Here is a 19,267-nt window from a genome sequence, read left to right on the forward strand (position 1 = left end):
AACAAATGACCCTAAATCGACCTGATCTACAGGTAGGCTGGAGGTTAGATGATCCAGGTAATGTCTGCTGGGCTAATCTGTATCAAGCCACAGGCTTGGCTAGACTTGGCTCCTTGTTCAGGTTGGACTTGTATCTATACTGGATCCTACACTGCCTGGAGGAATCTCTTCTCATAATAATGGCAGAAATGCAAAAGGGCAGCTGGAAACATGCAAACCTCCTAAGGCTTAAGTTTGAAATTGGCACACTGTCACTTCCACCCACATGCCATTTAGCCAGAGCAAGTCCACGGCTAAGCCCATGGTCAAGGGACATGGAATTACACTCTGGCTCTAATGGGACAGACTGTAAAGTTACATGGCAGAGGGTGTGGATACCAGGGGGGTAGAGATTGAGGTCAATAATTTAATGTGCCACAGTTGTTGATTTGAAGAATTCTACTCTTCACCTGCACCCTCTCAGCTTCCAACCACTCATTTTTGCTCCCTGAGGTCAAAAATGAACACAGACATCAGAGAACAATAGCAGCCGCCACTAACTGGTTCAGATCCTATCAATGGCTGTTTCCTGCCATGGGATTAGAATCTGTACTAAGAATAGGCCAGGGGAGTAATATTACAGAAAATCAATGAATGTTTTTTTGTCATTTTCTTCTATCACAGATATCAGATAGGGTATGAAAATGAAAATATGTATCAAGGAAGACTCCTTGATGGTTGAGTTTTCACCTGTTTATATACACTCCACGGTGTCCCTTAGTGTCATTTGTTCATCTTTAAGTGCAAACCTCCCTGCAGGGAACTTATCGAAGTTGACATTCTTATCCTTTAGCCCCTCGGCATCTAAAAACTCAACATAGGACTCCAGAGCTGCTGTGGGGTGTTAAATCAGGTGGTTTTACAGCCACTCTGAATGTGAGCTGCCTCTCCCCCTTCCTTGCTTGGAAGGTGACAGGTTTGATTTGTAACAGAGACGAAAGTCCACATCCTGCTCCATTCCCAGCGGCGGGGCTGAGCACTTGAACTTGATTCTCAGCCCCCTGGTGTTTGCTGCAGGAGAATCAGTATGCCCGATGGATGGCCGCCTGCATCTTGGCATCGAAGGGGAAAACCATGGCAGACAGCTCCTACCAGCCAGAGGTCCTGAACATCCTTTCATTTCTGAGGATGAAAATCCGAAACTCAGCATCGCAGGCAGCTTCCAATCTGGAAAGCATGGACATGAACCCAGAATGTTTTGTGTCACCTCGGTGTGCCAAAAGACACAAATCTAAACAGGTACCGCTAACCTTGTTGGGGGAATTGTTTGCAGTGAATGCTTTATGTTCTGAAATAAAAGGAGGTATTCCATCTGATTAAGGCAGCGTCATGAGAAATCCAATGGTGGGCTGGGAAATTTGAAGCTGGATCAGGAATTAGATAATATTAAGAAATGAGTATCTGGACATGGGGAGATTTTCAAATTGAATTTAAGAATAAAATGATTGAATCTGCACCAATTAAAATTTTAAATTATACTTTCATAACAGTAGGTTTAAAGCTGCAGATAAACTGATTCAAGTAGAGTCATTGTCCATGGACACCTCCAGAGAGAGGGACCCCCAAACTCCCCATCTGCATGGACCTCAGATGCTCATGTGCTGGCTGATGCACTCCTGCTTTTCCCCAACGATGTTCGCGTCTTGTGGAAAAGGAGAGAGAGAGAATGAATGAATGAATGAATGAATGAGAATGAATAGTCTTTGAAGAGCTGCATTTGGGCTGTGCATTTGTTTTCCTCGTGGGGATCTGGAGTTAGCGGGAGGATTCCAAGGCAGTCAGTGCATGCTGAAGAGTGAGATGCTTCCTGCTTCTGCTCAGCTGGCAGCCCGCATCCTGGATGCTCACCACAACGTGGCCCAGATGACGCTGGTGGAAGCCAAGCTGCGGTTCATCCAGGCGTGGCAGTCTCTACCTGAATTCGGGCTCACCTACTACCTCGTCAGGTGATTGCACGGCTCACTCCCTCTCTCACTGTCCGTTCAATTTCAGATGACTTCCCCCAACCCCCTGGTTTATTCTTGCTTGGTTGAGGACCTAGAAGACCTTTCATTTTGGAAGGCTGCCCTTTCACAAATAGCCCAAACACTTTCAACTGCTCAGAACAGTCCTCCATACCCCTCTGCTCAAAGCCCCAGCACCCCTGAAACATGGCTAATGTGAAAGGGGAATTTAAAATTTTTTTTTAAAGATTTACTTCTTTTAGGAGCGCCAGGGGAGGCTGTCACCTTTTGATTGTGTAAAGCCAGGGGAGGCTGTCACCTATTGATTTTATGGGATCTGTGGCTTCCTGTGATTGCAGGGTCCTCCTTGTTGTGTATCACATGTGGTGTCTCATGGTGTGGTCTTGGGGAAATTTTAGGGTTCTAGACAAAGAGGTCTCAGCAAACCCTGTGCCTTCTTGTCACCCAGCCTTATCAGATGGAGACCGTATTCCAGATGGTCTCAGATTTCCAGGCCAGAAGGACCCTTAGGTGGCCCATCTGTTGTCCTCCTTCTGTTTTCCAGATGAGAACACTGAGATATACAAAAATAACTTTAGTGACCTGTCCAAGTTCACCTCCTTGTCAGGGCCCCAAAACCCAGTGCCCCCACTGAGAACCCCTACGCTCCATGATGATTCAGCCCCCCTGCAGAAAATGAATGGTTCCCCTAAAGTGTGTCCACAAGCATGCATGTAAATAAAATATTTCTTTTACTTCAGTAAGGAAAAATTAATGTTTAAGGAAAATCTATGCTTAATCCCATAATAAAGCAAGTACTCGCCCTCACCTCATTTTTTTCAATTCAACGATTAGAAGATTGGTTTATATTTTTAAAGCACTGGCTTCTAAGACAGTTCAGTTTTCATTTGTTTACTTGGGTCTCTCCAAAGACATTAGTTCTCCTACTCCTTCTGGCAAGGGAGTTATTCAGACTTTTCTATTTTCTATTCACTGAAAAAAAAAAAAATCTTATTAACATCCATTCCCCAGTGCTTGTCCCAAACAAGGAACTCCTTCTGGTTATTTATCCCAGAAAAGAGTCAGGGAGGGCAAAGTTGCCCTGGACACCTGCCCATATGTACACACACACATACACACACACACACACACACACACACACACACACACACACACTCGTCACTGGTAACTGAGATCAGCCCGGCACAGAGAAAGGACACAGGCTCCTGAGCAACCAGACCCGGTGTTTGACCCCAGCAACCGGCTCTCTGATCCTGGGCATTGTAACTAACCTCGCAGTCCCCTCCAGGTGCTGTGTCCCCTTTCTCTGCCCCTCTTTGCACCTGAACTCTTCAAACCCACCATCTCCAATTCCTTTCCCCCATTCTTTCCTGAACCCACTGCACTCAGGTTCCTCTCACTGTCACTGCTCTAATACTGCTCCTGTCAACATCCCCCTTGACCTCCACACTGCTAAAGCCAGCGGTCAGTTCCCAGCCCTCACTGCAGCTGAACTCAGCAGCCTCTGACACACTGCATCACCTCCTCCTCCTCGACGCCTTTGCTTCACTTGGCTTCCAGGACTTTTCCTGGTTGACATCCTCCCTCGCTGGCTGATTCTCTTGGTCCCGTTTGCTGGTTCTTTCTCATCTTCCCAGCCTGTTACTACTGGAGTACGTATGCCCCATCCTTAGATTGCTCCTTTTCTCAATCTGTGCCCACCCTCTTGGGGCCCAGCTACTCTTTGGCTTCATTTATAAGCTGGCTACTCTGAAATGTCTATTTTGAGCCCAGAACCTTCTCTTGAACTGCAGACTCATAAATCCAACTGCCTACTTATCAACTCCCCTTGGATGTCTAATGGGCCTTTCATCTTAGCATGTCCCAAACTCCTGATCTTTTGCCCTCACCTCACCTGCAACCATCCCCCACCCCCAGCATTCTTCCCCATCTCAGTAAATGTCAACTCCTTCCAGATGCTCTGGCCATATCCCTTGGAGTCATCCTTGATCCCTATCTTTCTCTCACACACTACATCCTACCTATCAGCAAATCCTGCCGGCTCTGCCTTCAAAGTCTGCACGGAACCTGACCACTTCCCACTGCCCCCACCACCCCCGTGGGCCGGCTCGCCGTCATCTCCCACCCGGGTCCTGGAAGTAGCCTGCAGCCTGGTGACCCTGCTTCCACTCTCGCCTCTCCAGGTTTTCAAGTTAGCAGCCACAGTGATCCTTTTAAAACCTAAGTCATAGGATGCTACTCCTCTGCTCAAAACCTGGTGAAGATGTTCTCTCTGACCCAGAGTAAAAGTCAAGCCCTCCTGCTGGCCTGCAGGGCCTTAGCTCTCTAAGCTCACACTCCTTCCCCTTCACTGACTGTGCCCGACCACACTGGTGCCCTTGCAGTTTCTTTGACATGCAAAAGCATGCTTTGGCCTTTGCACTCAACACTCCCTCTGCCTGGAATTCTCTTTCCCAGATATCCACACGGCTCATTCCTCATGGCATCAGCTCTGGCCGAATGCCACCTTCTCACTGAGCCCTTCACTGACCTCCCTATTGAAAACTACACCAACCTCATTGCCAGTATTCCCTACCCACCTTCCCTGCTTCACTTGTCTTCATGATTTTCTCTCACATGTATATTTTATTTATTCATGACGCTCTGCCCCTACTAGAACATACACTACACTAGGTAAGGAATTTTCTATTTGTTTAGGTTTTAGTTCAGTGCTGTATCCTCAGTACCTAGAACAGAGCCTAGCATATGGTTGGTGCTGATCTTTTCCTCTTATTTTGCTTTCCTCTGATGTCAACTTCACCTTCAGAATGTCTGCAAGGAAAGCCCAAATCCTATTTTCTTCACTTTTTCTGTATCACATTAGAAATGGCCTGTAGAAAGTTAGACCCTCATTGTCCCTTTCTTGGTGTAGAAATGACATTATCTCCTCTTTAAGAAGTTGTATGTGAATGCACATCAAATTATAGGAAACAGTTGCCCCTCTTAATTTTATCTTTTTTTTTTTTTCAGATTTAAAGGAAGCAAGAAAGATGATATTCTGGGAGTATCATATAACAGGTTGATTAGAATCGATGCAACAACTGGGATTCCAATTACAACATGGAGATTCACAAATATGAAACAGTGGAATGTAAATTGGGAAATCCGCCAGGTAAAATGAAAGTTTCTGGTATTTAGCATTGCACCTGTAAACATGTGCTCCTTTGCAGATTATTCTGATTTTTAAAAGCTGTTCTTATAGTTACAATTAACAAACCACAAGCATGTGATCATTATCTGCTAAAATCTTCACAGGCAGCTCTGGGCAATTTAACAGCGAGTAAAGGCCAAATGTTTTGGAGTTAAAACCACGAGTTTTTACTCCACATACACACTCTAAAATTGCTGAGCAGTTGGCTCATTTTCATTTATTCAGCATAGGATTATATAAGACTTAGGCTGAAGATTACTTAGCAGAAGCCACCTGAGAGATAACTGTCATACAAAATAAATCCAAGGTCTTATCTCACTGGCTGCCAAGAGGTCAAACTGGCTGGGACTCAAAGGCTAATTTGCCCACCTGGAGAGCATTCAGTTTCAAAAGGGAAAAACTGTTAGAGAAGCAAATGATGTGCCCAGGAATGAGAGGAAAGCTTGGCCTGTTGAGTTTGGGAGTCCTCAAATCCTCAGCCCACGTCTCACACAGTCCTCCATCCCTGTCCATCCTGGGGACTCAAGTCAGACCAAGTGTGCGTCACAGAAAATTTTAGATGACATTACAGTCATCTTAGCATCCTACTGATTTAAACATTCCGATGGTGCAGGTGGTCTTTCTTCCTTGTTCCTTCAGCATTCTCATTTTTCCAGCAGAAACCATCAACGTAGAGTGATGGTGAGAACCTCACACTTTTTTCAAAAGCCCTGGAGTCCCCTCCCTGCAGTGCCGTCAGCCACCTGGGGACTTGTTTGGACAGCAAAGGCCCGATACTGGAGATCTCAAAGGCCTTGGGTCTAACACCTTAGTGCATATTTGAATCACCTGGAGAGCTTAAACCCCTGGTCCCCACGTCCCCCACCCCTCCCCCACCCACAAACATTGCCCAGGCCACAAACCAGACCAATTAAATTAGAATCTCTGGGAGAGCGAGCCAGTGTTAATATTTTTTTATATACAATATTTTAAAATATACTTCCAGTGCACAGCCAAGCTTGAGAAGCAGTGAAGTCTCAGTTTCTTCTAGGTCTCAGAGTTTGTGACTTTCACGTGGGTTGGGCAGTGGGTATTAAAGTATCTGCAAAACACCCTGCCCCTCAGCACAGGTTGTGCTTGAGAAGCCCCCCTATCCTGGTGAGGGGTGGGGAGGAAACGCGGGCTGTGTGAGCTTTGGGAGTTGTTCAGCCTGTTATACCAAGTGTCCGGCAAAGTCCATACCACCAGAGGGCGCAACGAGAGCAAACATATTTTCCGTGGTGTTTCACGGAGGAGATGGGTGGGTTTTTTTTTTGGATTTGGGTTTTGTGTTTGTCTGGGGAGCCCAATCGGCGGCCAGCAAAGTGGCCTCGGTCCTTGTCCGAGCCCAGCCTTGCCCCCGTCCCCCTCTTCCAGGTGGCGATCGAGTTCGACCAAAACGTCTCCACCGCGTTCACCTGCCTGAGCGCCGATTGCAAGAGCGTGCACGAGTACATCGGGGGCTACATTTTCTTGTCCACCCGCTCCAAGGACCAGAACGAAACGCTCGACGAGGACCTGTTCCACAAGCTGACGGGCGGCCAGGAATGAAGCGGAGGCGGCTGCTCGGCTACACACACACACACACACACACACACACACACATACACACACACAGGGCAGCAAAGCGCAGCCTCCGGGGCAGGTGGGCCCCTCGGCTCGCACGCACGCTCACCCAGGGCCTTGTCTCACGTGAAACACAGCTGAGCCCCTCCCTGCCCTTTCCGTGCTCTGTGCGCCCAGCGTTGGAAGGTGCCTCCATTGCCTTTTCTATGAAATGGGTGGCTGGGAGGGATGCTGGGACTCGAGGATTGCTCTAAGGTCCAGCACGTAGCTACCATTCTGTAAAGACAAGGGTGCTGAATTGTGTGGTTTCTTGTAGCCCTTGGGCTCCAACGTTTTTTTTTTTTTTTTTGATAATGGTCCATTTTCTACCACAGTTAGGTAGCCTTTGTACCGTGTGTGTCTTCTTCCAAAGCTCTGGTGTCACAGTGCCAATACCATCCCCATTCTCAGTATCTATAATCTGTATTTTAGGGATGGGTGACGGGCTGTCAGGGCAGTAAAGGACGCTCCAGGGGCAAGAGGGATACGAAGAGGTTAAGGGGCTCGGCAAGCCAATGTGAGAGCGAAACAAATCAGACTTTACCCTTCACCCCCACCCTCCCACAGAGTAGTCTCAAAAATGATGTAGGTATTATCACGTGGCTAACAGACTCATGAAAGCTAACATGTATTAGGTGCTTTGAAGCAGCCTGAGCGCTTCCCAGGGATCCTCTCAGTTCATCCTCCTCTCACCCAGAGGGTGAGGTAGCTCTTAGCCCATTTTCAAGTTAGGAAATGGGCAGTGTCATGCTGACCAAGTTTAACATCTTTCTTGGATTGCAGAGGGGAGCCCTGATTTGTTGGGTTTGCTGATTTCCGTGGAATTACGAACTCCCACCACAGCCAATTTCAAGCTACCAAGATGATGATCAGTGAACATGGAGTGGGGAAAGAGATGCCCAACTCTCAAGTAAGGACAAGCCAGTTCCAGCCACCCCAGGAACCGCAGCACAGAGAGGGCAAGCAAGTTGTCGAGGTCGCCCAGCTAGTATGTGGGAAGCAAGGATATGAACCCAGATCCTCTGACTCCAGAACTGTGCTCTTGACCATGACTCTTGATACTCCTGTGTGAACTGCAAGTTCTCCTGGGCTGAGAACCTTTGTCTATATTTGTGAGGTCCCTCTGCTGATTTTTCATAGAACATATTTGGGTAAGGCCTACAAAACCTTATAATTTTTTGCTCCAATTACTTTAGACTAGATTTCAAATGCTAAAACAGTGAATATTTCTATTTTTAAAAATCCTCAGATCCCAACTGCTGACCAGCTTGTTGAGTCTGACATTTGTTTGCAGATCTGGGTGTGAGGTGAGATTAAGAGAGGAGGAAAGAGTACTTCTTTTTTTTCCCAACAGAGAAAACACCAAACCTTGAACAGAGACACCCCCACGCTGTACCCCACCCCACTGTACCACATGGTGGCTCCGCTCTCTGCACTGCTTTTAAATGGTTTTACAGCGTGATATGTTGATGCCAAATCCCGTGGGAGGGAGGCACTTCTCAGGGACCATGCTCTGTGTTTAGAGGCTGAGTGAAATGTTCTCGTCCTGACCTTTTTCTCCATTTATAAATGTTCTCTGAATCAGGGAGACATCGAGAAAGCAAATGGGCAGCCAACACACTTGGCAAGGGGCTGTGGATTGAGCCTTTTTGCTTGTAACCCAAGCAAAGTCACTCTAGGGTACGGGTGCCACAAACTCAAATGCAGTTGGAGGTAGGTGGATATACATGGCACAAATACGACATCATGGGGATTTGGGAGGTGAACCCTGCCTAGTACTCACATATTTTAGGCATGGCCTAAAGGAAATATATCTGGGGATATGTATCTGAAGGCTGAGGGCTACCCATTTTCAACTTATGCCAGGGTTCAGCCCATTGTAATTCAACCAACTCAAAGAATTCTATCAATTAAGTTTGGCTAAAATAGTGATTCAAACAAGAGAAGGTTTTTCCTCTCTTCCACCTAAAATTCCTAAGGTAGGCAAGTCTAGATTACTAAAACATTATAAACCATGTCAAGGAGCCACATCTTTTTTTTTTTTTTGGCTCCACCATGTGCAGCTTCTACCCTCGGAGCTATCTCATAGTCCCAGATAGCTGCTTTAGCACCAACCATTATGTTGCATGTCTTCAACTAGCCGCAAAGATGTTTATTCAAAGAAGCCATGGGCTTAACTATAAATAAAAGTTATTTTATGAGGCTGAAGATGAGAATAGATATTGGGAGATAAATAGCTGTGTCAGCCATGAACACTTGCTGTGTACTAAGCACTATGCTAGCTGCTAAGGATGAGATATGGGACAGAGCTTATAATCTAACTAGGGAGACACATATCTGAGCAAATAAGTCAGTAATGGGGTATAATAACAATCATGCTTGAGACAGGAAAAAAAAAAAAGACTTAGGTAAAAAGAGGAGGGGCATAATTAATTTTGTCGGAGTCAGAGACCAGATTGAGGAGGATTTCCCAGAAAAGGAGACACTTAAACTGATCTTTGAAGGATAAGTTTGCCAAGTGTAAAGAAAGGCAGAAATTAGGTCACGTGTGGCAGAGGGGCCACCATAGAGAGGAACTGGTGAATGCCCTTATCCGTGAGGCACTATGATCAGATGTGCATTAAGTCTGGCAGCTGATGGAGGAAGAACGGAGGGGCCAGTTCAGAGGCTGTTGTGATTAGCAAGTTAAAAGACACTGGAGGATGATGGGCCATAGTGGCTCAGTGGCAGAGTTCTTGCCTGGCATGCTGGAGACCTGGGTTCGATTCCCAATGCCTGCATATGTTGAAAAAAAAAAAGACACTGGAGGAAACTCACAACCTCTTTTGAGGGTTCCTAGACCAGATAAGTCCTAAAACCTAGAAGGACCAGCCTCTCCAAGAACATCAACTAGTTCCACCCATCCCATACAATTGGCACCCCAAAGTTAGAATGGACAGAGCCCCAAAACCCCTAAAGATTGGGAGAAGGAGGTCTTATAACAGAGAAGATAGGATTTAACAAATGAATATGACTGCTGAATCGTACTAATATTTCTTTTAGTATAGAATAGCTAGAAGGAAAAACCTGAAACTGGAACCTGTACCAAACTCTGAAAGCTATTCTATAACTCCTTGTTACAATGTACTTTGAAATTTATTGTTTTTGTATATATATATATGTTATATTTCACAATAAAAAATGTTAAAAAAAAAAAAAAAAAGACACTGGGGAATGGAGCTAAGCCAGCAGACTTTACAATTGTGGCAGACGCTATTTACCTACCAAAACTTCCTTCTTCCTTGCTGGTGGAAAGGAAATTGTGGCTGGGGTCATGTCTCCAGCCCCAGAGATGATCTTTATAGGTCCAGCACTAATTGTGAGAATCCTATTCCCCAACTTCCCAGACTCCTCTGCAAGGAGAGGTGGCCATTCTGACCAATGGAGCCTAGAGGAAACTCTGCCATGGGGATTTCTGGGAAAGCTTTTTTATCCTCATAAAGAAGAGACACAGCTGGCTTCACCATTTCCTCTTCTCCTGCTTCGAAAATGTGCTGAAGGTACAGCAGCCATCTTGCAACCAGAAGGCAACAATCACGAGAATAAAGGAAACACACTAAAGGTGATGGAGCTGGAAAAATAAAACAAAAAAACCCAGGAAACTGTGGCATCAAGGAACAGCTAAAGGAATGTCCATGGCTACCTATTCTGGACTTCTTGTTATGTAGGAAAAATAACCCCATATGGTTAAGCCACTACTAGTTCAGTGTTCTTAACTTACAACTAAATACATTCCTGGTTGTGGTGAATGGTGAGCCAGTGAATTTGTAGAGTAATGGAGGAGAGGGTCAAGCCTGACTGTACAGTTTGTAGTGTGGCTAGCTGGGTGGATGGAAACCCAATTGGTAAATACATACAATGAACACTGGAAGAAGGAGGAACAGATAACAGGTTTGGTTTGGGTGGTTTCAAGAGCTCAACCATACCTGAAATAATGCAACTCTCTGAAATACGTATGGACCTTTTCAATGGTTCTGCTCAAATGTCCTTGGAACTTCTCTTTTGAAATTCTCAGCAAAGCCCCCTCCCCCTTCTTTGGAATATCCTTTCTGTTGATGAATCTTCATTGCTTTTCTAGGATTTCCATTTTTAAAAATATCCAAGACTGAATGAAGTGACTTATGAGATTGTAATAAATAAAATATTTTGGTGACTAATTTAATAAAGTAACCCTGATGACTGGTCTGTGCATGTGAGTCATAAACTCCCTCCAAAAGCAATTCCAGAACAGGAATTACACACACATTTCGAACAAGGGACACATCATTTGCCAGTGAAGACCATCACTTAGACATTTTCTTTTTTAAAATGATTCTCATGAATTAGTAATTCAAACTTCCTTTCAAGTAAAACAAAAAGGTAGTCTCCATGTTCTCAATAGTCCTAAAAATGGGTATGAGCTCACAGTTCTAAATCCTGGGTTCTTTCTCAGATTTTATGAAATTAATCCTAGTTCCTTCAGCAATAAAATGGAAATAATAGTATGTCAATTCCATCTAGAAGGAGAACGAGGAATGTTCAGCAACTTCCTGGAATTTGGATATCTCTGATAGGTTCCCTAACTATAAGACATAATTGAAAATCACCAATAAAGTGATTTGTTATTAATATATATAATCATGGTTTATAAGCATGTACTTACAATCTATATTATTTTGAGGAATGCTAGAAAGCCATGAGTGTTGAAATCGGTTTTTAAAAGCATACTTTAAGTTCCAACTCAGTGAGATTACTGTGTCAAGGCTTTTACTGTTCTCTGCTCTCTTCAACATCCACCTTCAGCTGACGAGCTCATCTGTTCATAACTGAGCAGCGTGAAGTCACCAGATGAGAGAACAGCCATACCTTTTCACTTGGCATCTGGCCTCACAGTGGGAAACTGTCCAATTTCCACCTCCTGAGTAATGTCCCCTCATGACTTCTGAAGAACATTATTCTATGGTTTCCTCTTCTCTTTCCAGAACCATTCACCTCTCTCCATCTCCTGCTCTATTCCCATCCTGCCTGCAAACATGTTCTGTGTCTGTGCAGGTTTTAAAACGTGAGCATCTTCCCATAAAGAGGTGGAGTCTATGGCCTGTGCCCTTTAAATCTGGGTGGGCCTGTGGCTGGTTTGACCAGTAGAATACAGCAGAAATGACAATACATTACTTCCAAGGCTGGGTTATAAAAGGCCTTGCAGTTTCTGCCTTATTCACTGGAACACTCTCTCATGTCCCTGAGATGCCATGCAAGAATTCCAATGTCCTCGAGGCCACTCTGCTAGAGAGGCAATGAGTAGGCATTCCAGGTGACAGTCCCAGCCGAGCCCAGCCTTCTAACCATCTGTTCTAGTTTGCAAGCTGCCAGAATGCAATATACCAGAAACGGAACAGCTTTTAAAAAGGGGAATTTATTAAGTTGCAAGTTTACAGTTCTAAAGCCATGAAAATGTCCAAATTAAAGCAAAGTCATAGAAATGTCCAATCAAAGGCATCCAGGGAAAGATACCTTGGTTCAAGAAGGCCAATGAAGTTCAGGGTTTCCTCTCTCAACTGGAAAGGCACATGGTGAACATGGCAACATCTGCTAGCTTTCTCTCCAGGCTTCCTCTTTCATGAAGCTCCCCTGGGGGGATGGGGGGGTCTTCCTTCTTTATCTCCAAGTGTCTCTAGCCGCATGGGCTCTGTAACTTTTTTTTTTAACAATGGGCAGGCACCAGGAATCGAACCCGGGTCCTCTGGCATGGCAGGCAAGCATCCTTGCCTGCTGAGCCACCGTGGCCCGCCCGGTTCTGTGACTTTGTGGTCTCTTTCTAAAATGTTTCCTCTTCTAAAAAATTCCAGTAAACTAATCAAGAGCCACCTGGAATGGAAGAGTCACATCTCCCTTTAATCAAAGACCAATACCCACAATTACGTGAATCACATCTCTGTGGAGATGATCTAATCAAGTTTCCAACCTACAGACTGAATGGGGATTAAAAGAAACAGCTCCCACCGCAAGATGGATCAGGAAGAAAATATGACTTTTCTAGGGTATATAATCCTTTCGAACTGGCACACCATCCCTTCCGAGACAACATATAGGTGAAGTTATCTTAAATCCTCAAGACCTGCTCATTCGCCAACTTAATGTCACCAGGAGAGCCCAGTCAGTGTTACTTAGGGCAAAAGAATCATCCAGCCGAGCTCTCACCAGATTTCTGACTCACAAAATCATGGAATAGAAAATAAGGACTGTTGTTTTAAGCCTCTGAGCTTTGAGTGCTTACTTGGCCATAGATAGCCAGAACAGTATCTTCCACCTTAAAAAAGTTTTTTCAATCTACCTTGCCTCATTTTTCTTTTCATCTCCAAAGAGTTGCAAAGGTTCACACTTTCTCATGTCTTTAATTCAACCCTCTCTTGATTCTGTTCCCACCACCCCCACTAAGCCCTGCTCTTGTCCAGATCATAAATGAGACCATGCCAATGGACAGTTCTCTGTCCTTCCCTCTCTTAACTTCCATGATACCATACTTTCGTGAGTTTTTTCCTACCTCCCTGACTGTTCCTCTCAGCCTGCTTTGCTGACGCCTCTGCTCCACCTTCAAATGCTTGTCTGAGTCCCTTTCTCTTCTCTCTCTCCACACTCTGCCAAGGTGATCTCATCCCGCCTCTTGGGTTTAAGCATCCTCTATATGCTGATACCTCTCAAATGCAATTCACCAGCTCTCACCTCTCCCCAGATTTCAGAGTTGCACATCCAATTTTCTCCTCACCTCTTCTTTGGAGGCCTAACAGACCTGAAATTTCACATGGCCAAACAGAGCCAAATCTGTGGCTGTCTTAGATTCCTCTATCCCAATAAATGGCATCGCCCTCCGTCCAATTCTCAGGCCATCGCAATGGGATCCTACTTGATCCCTTCCTTCCTCTCAACCGTCACTTCTAATCCATAGAAAATCTTGTTGATACTACTTCCAAAACCTATTTCAACTTTAGTGACTTGTTGTGCCAGTTTGAAAGGATTATGTACTCTAGAAAAGCCATGTTTTAATTCTGATTCATCTTGTGCAGGCAGCCATTTCTTTTAATACCTATTCAGTACTGTAGGTTAGAAATTTGATTTGATTATCCATGGAGATGTGATTCACCCAATTGTGGGTGGTAACTTTGATTAGATGGTTTCCATGGAGATGAGTCTCCACCCATTCAAGGTGGGTTGCTTATTGGAGCCCTTTAAGAGGGAACCATTTTGGAAAAAACTTTAGAGCCATGAGAACCACAAGAGCCCACACAAGCCAGAGACTTTGGAGATGCAGAAGGAAAACACCTCTGGAGGAGCTTCATGAAACAAGAAGCCTGGAGAGAAAGCTAGCAGACCTTACCATGTTTGCCATGTGCCTTTCCACTTGAGAGAGAAACTCTGAATGTCATTGGCTTTCTTTCCCAGGATGCCTTAGACTGGACATTTCTATAATCTTGCTTTAATTTGGACATTTTCACAGCCTTAGAATTGTAAACTTGCAAATTACTAAATTCCCCTTTTTTAAAGCCATTCCATTTTTAGTATATTGCATTCTGACAGCTTGCAAACTAGAACACTTGCTTCCATCTTTACTGTCCTCACCTCCAGCCAGCATCATTATCTCCCTCCTGGACACTTTCAGCAGCTTGCTAACAACTCCCTAGCTTTGCTCTTGCCTACATTCCACACAGCAACCGGAATGACATTTTAATGCACAAAGCCTGCCATATGCACTTAACTCCAGTGATACAGTCCCCGCCTACTTTTCTAGTCACTCTCCCCCAGCCACAGTACTCTGCTTTCTGTTATTCCAACACAATAGGCTCTTTCCTGCCTGAGTCTTTTCACATGCTGTTCCCTGGAACTTTATTCCCTTGGTCCTTTGCATGGCAGCTCCATCTTATCCTTCGGACTCAGTTTAAATGAAACATCCCTTCCTGATGACTGTGTTCACTCTCCTCCCCAGTGCCTTTATATCACATTCACATCACCCTGTTCATTCCCTTTATAATTCTTACTGCAATCTGTGAATCTTGTTCACTGGCTGATTCACATGTTATTGTCTGTATCTTCCAACAAATTCAAAGTTCCTGGAGAGGGAGGACTGTGTCTGCTCAAACATTTAGAACAGTATGTAATGCAGGTCAGGCATTCAATGTGTTGAATGAATGAATGTGTGAATGAACAACAAATGAACTTGACACCATAATTGAAGTTATTATCAGTCCAAATAGATAAAGTAAAGCTGTGGTAACAAACAACCTAAAACCACAAGAGTTTATTTCTCACACTTTAGATCCTTTGTGGTTAGTCCCCTGGAGGGCTCTGTTCATCCCAGCTGTTCAGGGACAAGGGCTGATGGAGCAGCCACCATCCCAGACTGCCTGTGGCCATGGCAGAGTGAGAGAAGAGAAAGCCCTGGAGGGTCCCACACCACCAATTAAAGAAGGCACACGCATCATTCCAGTTACAACTCACTGGTCAGAACAAAATATGGAAAGACAGCACCACCCAATCACAAGGGGCCAGAAGGTCCAATCCTACCAGGAAAGATGAGAACCTGAACTGTGTGGCAGATAGCACTAATGATCATCTCAAGGTTCTTTAAAGAGTAACCCCAAGTAACCTTTCCAGGCTCTTCTCCTCCTCCATGCCTTCTGCTATCCTCCTGCCATATTGAATTTCCCACACATGCCTTGTGATACATCCATTTCTTTGCACACACTGGGCCTTCTGCCTGGAACACTCTTCACAGGTCACCACTATTCTGACTGTTGATTAGTTTCATCTATTCTTGGAGTTCATTTAAATGGAATCATACATAATGTACCCTTTTTTCTCTGGCTTCTGTCATTCAGTACAACATGGGATACATTCATGTTATTGAGTGTATCCTAGTTCACTCTTTTATGTGACTCATCGTACAACCAGACCATAATTTATTTATCCATTCTCCTGTTTATAATCCCTTGGGTTGTCTTCTGTTTTTTTTGTTGTTGTTGTTGTTGTTGTTTTTTATGAATAGAATTACTATAAACATTCTTATATACATCTTTTGGTGATTATATGCAACTCACTTCTCTTGGGTATAAACCCAGAAGTGAGACTGCTGAATCATAGACTATATACATGGTTAGCATTCACAGATACCACCAAAGTACTTTTCCAATGTCCTTGTATATTTGACATTCCCACCCACAGTGTATGAGGTTCTAGTTGCTCCACTTCCTCGTTAACACTTAGTATTGTCAGTCTTCTTAATTTTGGCCATTCTGATGGGGGTGTCATTGCTATCTCATTATGGTTTAAATTTGCATTTTCATGGTGAGTAAGGTTGTTGACCACATACTCGTACGCCAAATTGATAGCATGCTTTTCTTCATCCAATAAGATGTTACTGAGCGTGCAAATTGCACATGCAAATTGCCCTACCAATAGGGAACAAATAACACTCAAGCTCCATGAGATCCCAAATCATTGCTCTGTTGGTGCAATTGTAGAAATTTTGCTTTTGGAAGAAATCTAAGAAAACGCTGATTGCTGTTCTGTGGAAAATTTCAAATGAGGAACTATGAGCAGAAATAAGAGAAAGGGAGTTAATAAACATTCATTCAGCACATATTTCTTAAATATACACTGGTAAAGGCACTGCCAGATACTGGGGGAAAAGCAGAGAACAAACTAGGCACACTCCCCAGGCTAACAGAGCTCAGTTTCCACTGTGACAGGACAATGAGCTCTCTGCATGTGATTGTTTTCTGTCTCCTGACCCTTCCAAACTAGGACCTGCCTGAGGACGGGACCTATGCTCCCATTTTATAAACCAAACCCCAGGGTCAGTGTTGGTTGTCCTCAGGGAATGTGTGCTGAGTTGCCAAATCTGATGAGAGCCATGAAGCAGAAAGAAGCTTTGGAACATGAGCCCCATACCCTATGATGGCAAGAGTATTGGAGTGAGAACCCTGGAATCCAGTGCTCCAGTTTAAGGCCCTTTTCACTCCAGTGTGCCACTTCCGGCCGTGGTAAATTCCAGAATATGCTGTACAGAATCAGACTCAAGGGGGCAAGTTAGAGTCTGACTTCTCATTTCAGTTTGGATCTTTTCCACTGCAGATTTGTAAAGGACTTCAAATTATTTTTTAAAACTTTCTAAGCATTCTACAAATCCCCGTGCTGAAATCTTACAGCTGGTGGGTGATAACGCAACAGGGAAATAGACATGATTCTCATCCATTACTGCTTTATTTCCTCGAGAACGCTTCCTCACAGGCAAATTGGCCACTCAGATATTCAGTCCCTGCCTCTTGAAAACCTCTCGTCTGTGTATCACGCCCTGACAGCCAGCTTCTTCTGGAGACTTAACAACCTGGTACGGTCCCCTCCCGTGACCGGCCTCCCATTCATCTGCGTTATCTTGTGGTGTCAGACAAGAATGCACCCTTTACGTCTGTGCATTCCAACTCCTGCAACTGGGAGGAGAAGGAGACCTCGCCAGAGCTGTCTGGCATCTGGAGGGCAGAGTAGGGGCAGCGGGCCGAGCAGCCACCTGTCACCTGTCCAGCCACGCATCTCCCACCAGGCTTCCAGAGCTGTGAACGGAGCTGGGCAGGGCTCTTGGAAGGCACAATTCTGAATCTCTGGGACAATCTATACTTTGGGTCTTTATTCTTGGAATTCTGGGGGTAGGATGGAAACAGCCAAGTCAGAACGTCTAGAAAATCTGCCCAGTGGCTCAGCAGTTGCCACGTGTGTTTACTTGGCCAGACTTGTGGGAAGGAGGAAGCCCACACTGCTGACGCCAAGACAGGTGGCCCTGGTCAGCCGGGCAAATAAACCCAGAGCCCAGTACAGAAGAGAGAACCTCAGCTCGCCCTTCTCCTCACTGGGGAGCTGGGGAAGCAGCATTATTTCACCTCAGTCAGGCCAATTTTCCTCTCTGAGCTCCATTTTCTCCTTGTGAAATACTTAGGTTGGGTTGGGACTATAGACGAGTTCTAAAGCACCATCTAAAATCAAGGGTCCATGACTCCAATCTTGAGCTAAATCCAAAAAGGAAATGTGGCCAAGTGCGGGATTACTGGCTCTATTTTTTTTGTAATTCTTGTGGGCCATGGTTTTACTAACACTTTAATTTTGGAATCTTCTGCCAAGAGATTCCTCCCCCACCCCAAAGATCTATACAAGTGTTGGGAAATCTGGATGGGAATTTCTCTGTGGCTCAATTCTCCCCTTCCACTTCTGCCCTCAAGTCACTCTCCATATCCTACCCACTCCCGAACCCCCTCCCCACCTCCCACCCCCGGGGCGCTCTCAACAGGATGCCAATGGACTGAGTTACAGATCTCAGGTGCTTTCATTTAGTTTCCTGTTTTGAGTCCTGTCCCATCTGCTCCTGGGCACCTTGAGGACATTGATCCACAGTGTACCCCATCACACCTTTCCCCATTCATCTGATGGGATATTTCTCTGGGTGCCAGACCCCATCACAGGAGCTGGGGCTGCTGGAGGAACAACGCAGCCAGGGTCCCAGCAAGTTCAGTCACCAGTTACTGAGGGGTCCTGATGATCTGCCTGAGAACAGTAAGACTGGGACACCAGGGGGACAGCAACGAGGCAGGAGCGCCTCCCCAGGCTAAATCTTGAAGGGCACTAAGGCAGAAGCTACCCTTGCTTACCCGTTATCCCCTAGCCCCGGACACGGCAGGGAGTTTAGGCCACAGGAAGAGTCCTTGACCCAACGAGGAACTGGAGCTGGAGGGTAAGCACTCCAGCTCCCTCACCCTGATGGAACAACACTGAGGTGTGCTCTACAGTCTCTCAGAGGGTCCCCAGCAGGAATGAGCCCCAGTTGTCCCCAGCAGCTACCTGCCCAATAACATAGCCTTCCTTCACTGCCTTCCCTTCTGGGTCTCACTTCCTTACTCCCTTGCATGCTGCTTGGGTTCACCTCCCAAATAAACTACCTACACCTCAGCCCTTATCTCAGGATCTCCAGCTAAGACAGGTGCAGAAGACTAAGCTCAGATGGAGAGAAAGGAGATGAAAGAGGAGACACCAAGCAGAGGGAGCAATGGAGCACAGGGCATGACTGGGCCCAGCACACACCCGAGCAGGACATGCTTGTCCCAGGATTTTGTCATGAGACTCTAGCAACCATGACTGGAGGGGCCAAAATCTCAGGCCTCTCTCCCTGGCCTCCAGGAAGTGCTCAAAGGGGAGACGGGGCTGGAGAAGAGGCCTGGCCCTGCCAGGTGTCTCCCTGCACCCTGGACCACAGTGACTCAAGAAGATGGCCCTGTTTATGCTGGGAATGAGTTGCTCCACCACAAAAGGAAGTTTCCCAACTGCCCCAGCTTCTTGCGTGATTTGGGTCTGCCTGAATATGTGGGAAAGTTTCTCTCATGCATGAGGGGTCGTCACA

At 45.5% G+C, this 19,267-nt stretch overlaps 1 protein-coding gene across 5 annotated transcripts in view; it reads left to right on the forward strand.

Annotated features, from left to right (window-relative positions):
• The window catches only part of FERMT1 (FERM domain containing kindlin 1), a 144,933-nt gene extending 133,901 nt beyond the window's left edge, over positions 1-11,032 (forward strand). For all 5 annotated transcript variants that reach the window (XM_077115920.1, XM_077115928.1, XM_077115913.1 and 2 more), the window contains 4 exons: positions 1,057-1,278; positions 1,861-1,985; positions 5,013-5,154; positions 6,589-11,032. In XM_077115920.1, the coding sequence (XP_076972035.1) occupies positions 1,057-1,278; positions 1,861-1,985; positions 5,013-5,154; positions 6,589-6,762 (663 nt within the window). In that variant the 3' untranslated portion in view covers positions 6,763-11,032. The remainder of the gene's footprint in view (positions 1-1,056; positions 1,279-1,860; positions 1,986-5,012; positions 5,155-6,588) is intronic.
• Positions 11,033-19,267: the final 8,235 nt, after the last annotated feature.

The sequence above is a fragment of the Tamandua tetradactyla genome, chromosome 1, assembly GCF_023851605.1.
Source record: "Tamandua tetradactyla isolate mTamTet1 chromosome 1, mTamTet1.pri, whole genome shotgun sequence".
Classification (NCBI taxonomy): Eukaryota; Metazoa; Chordata; class Mammalia; order Pilosa; family Myrmecophagidae; genus Tamandua; species Tamandua tetradactyla.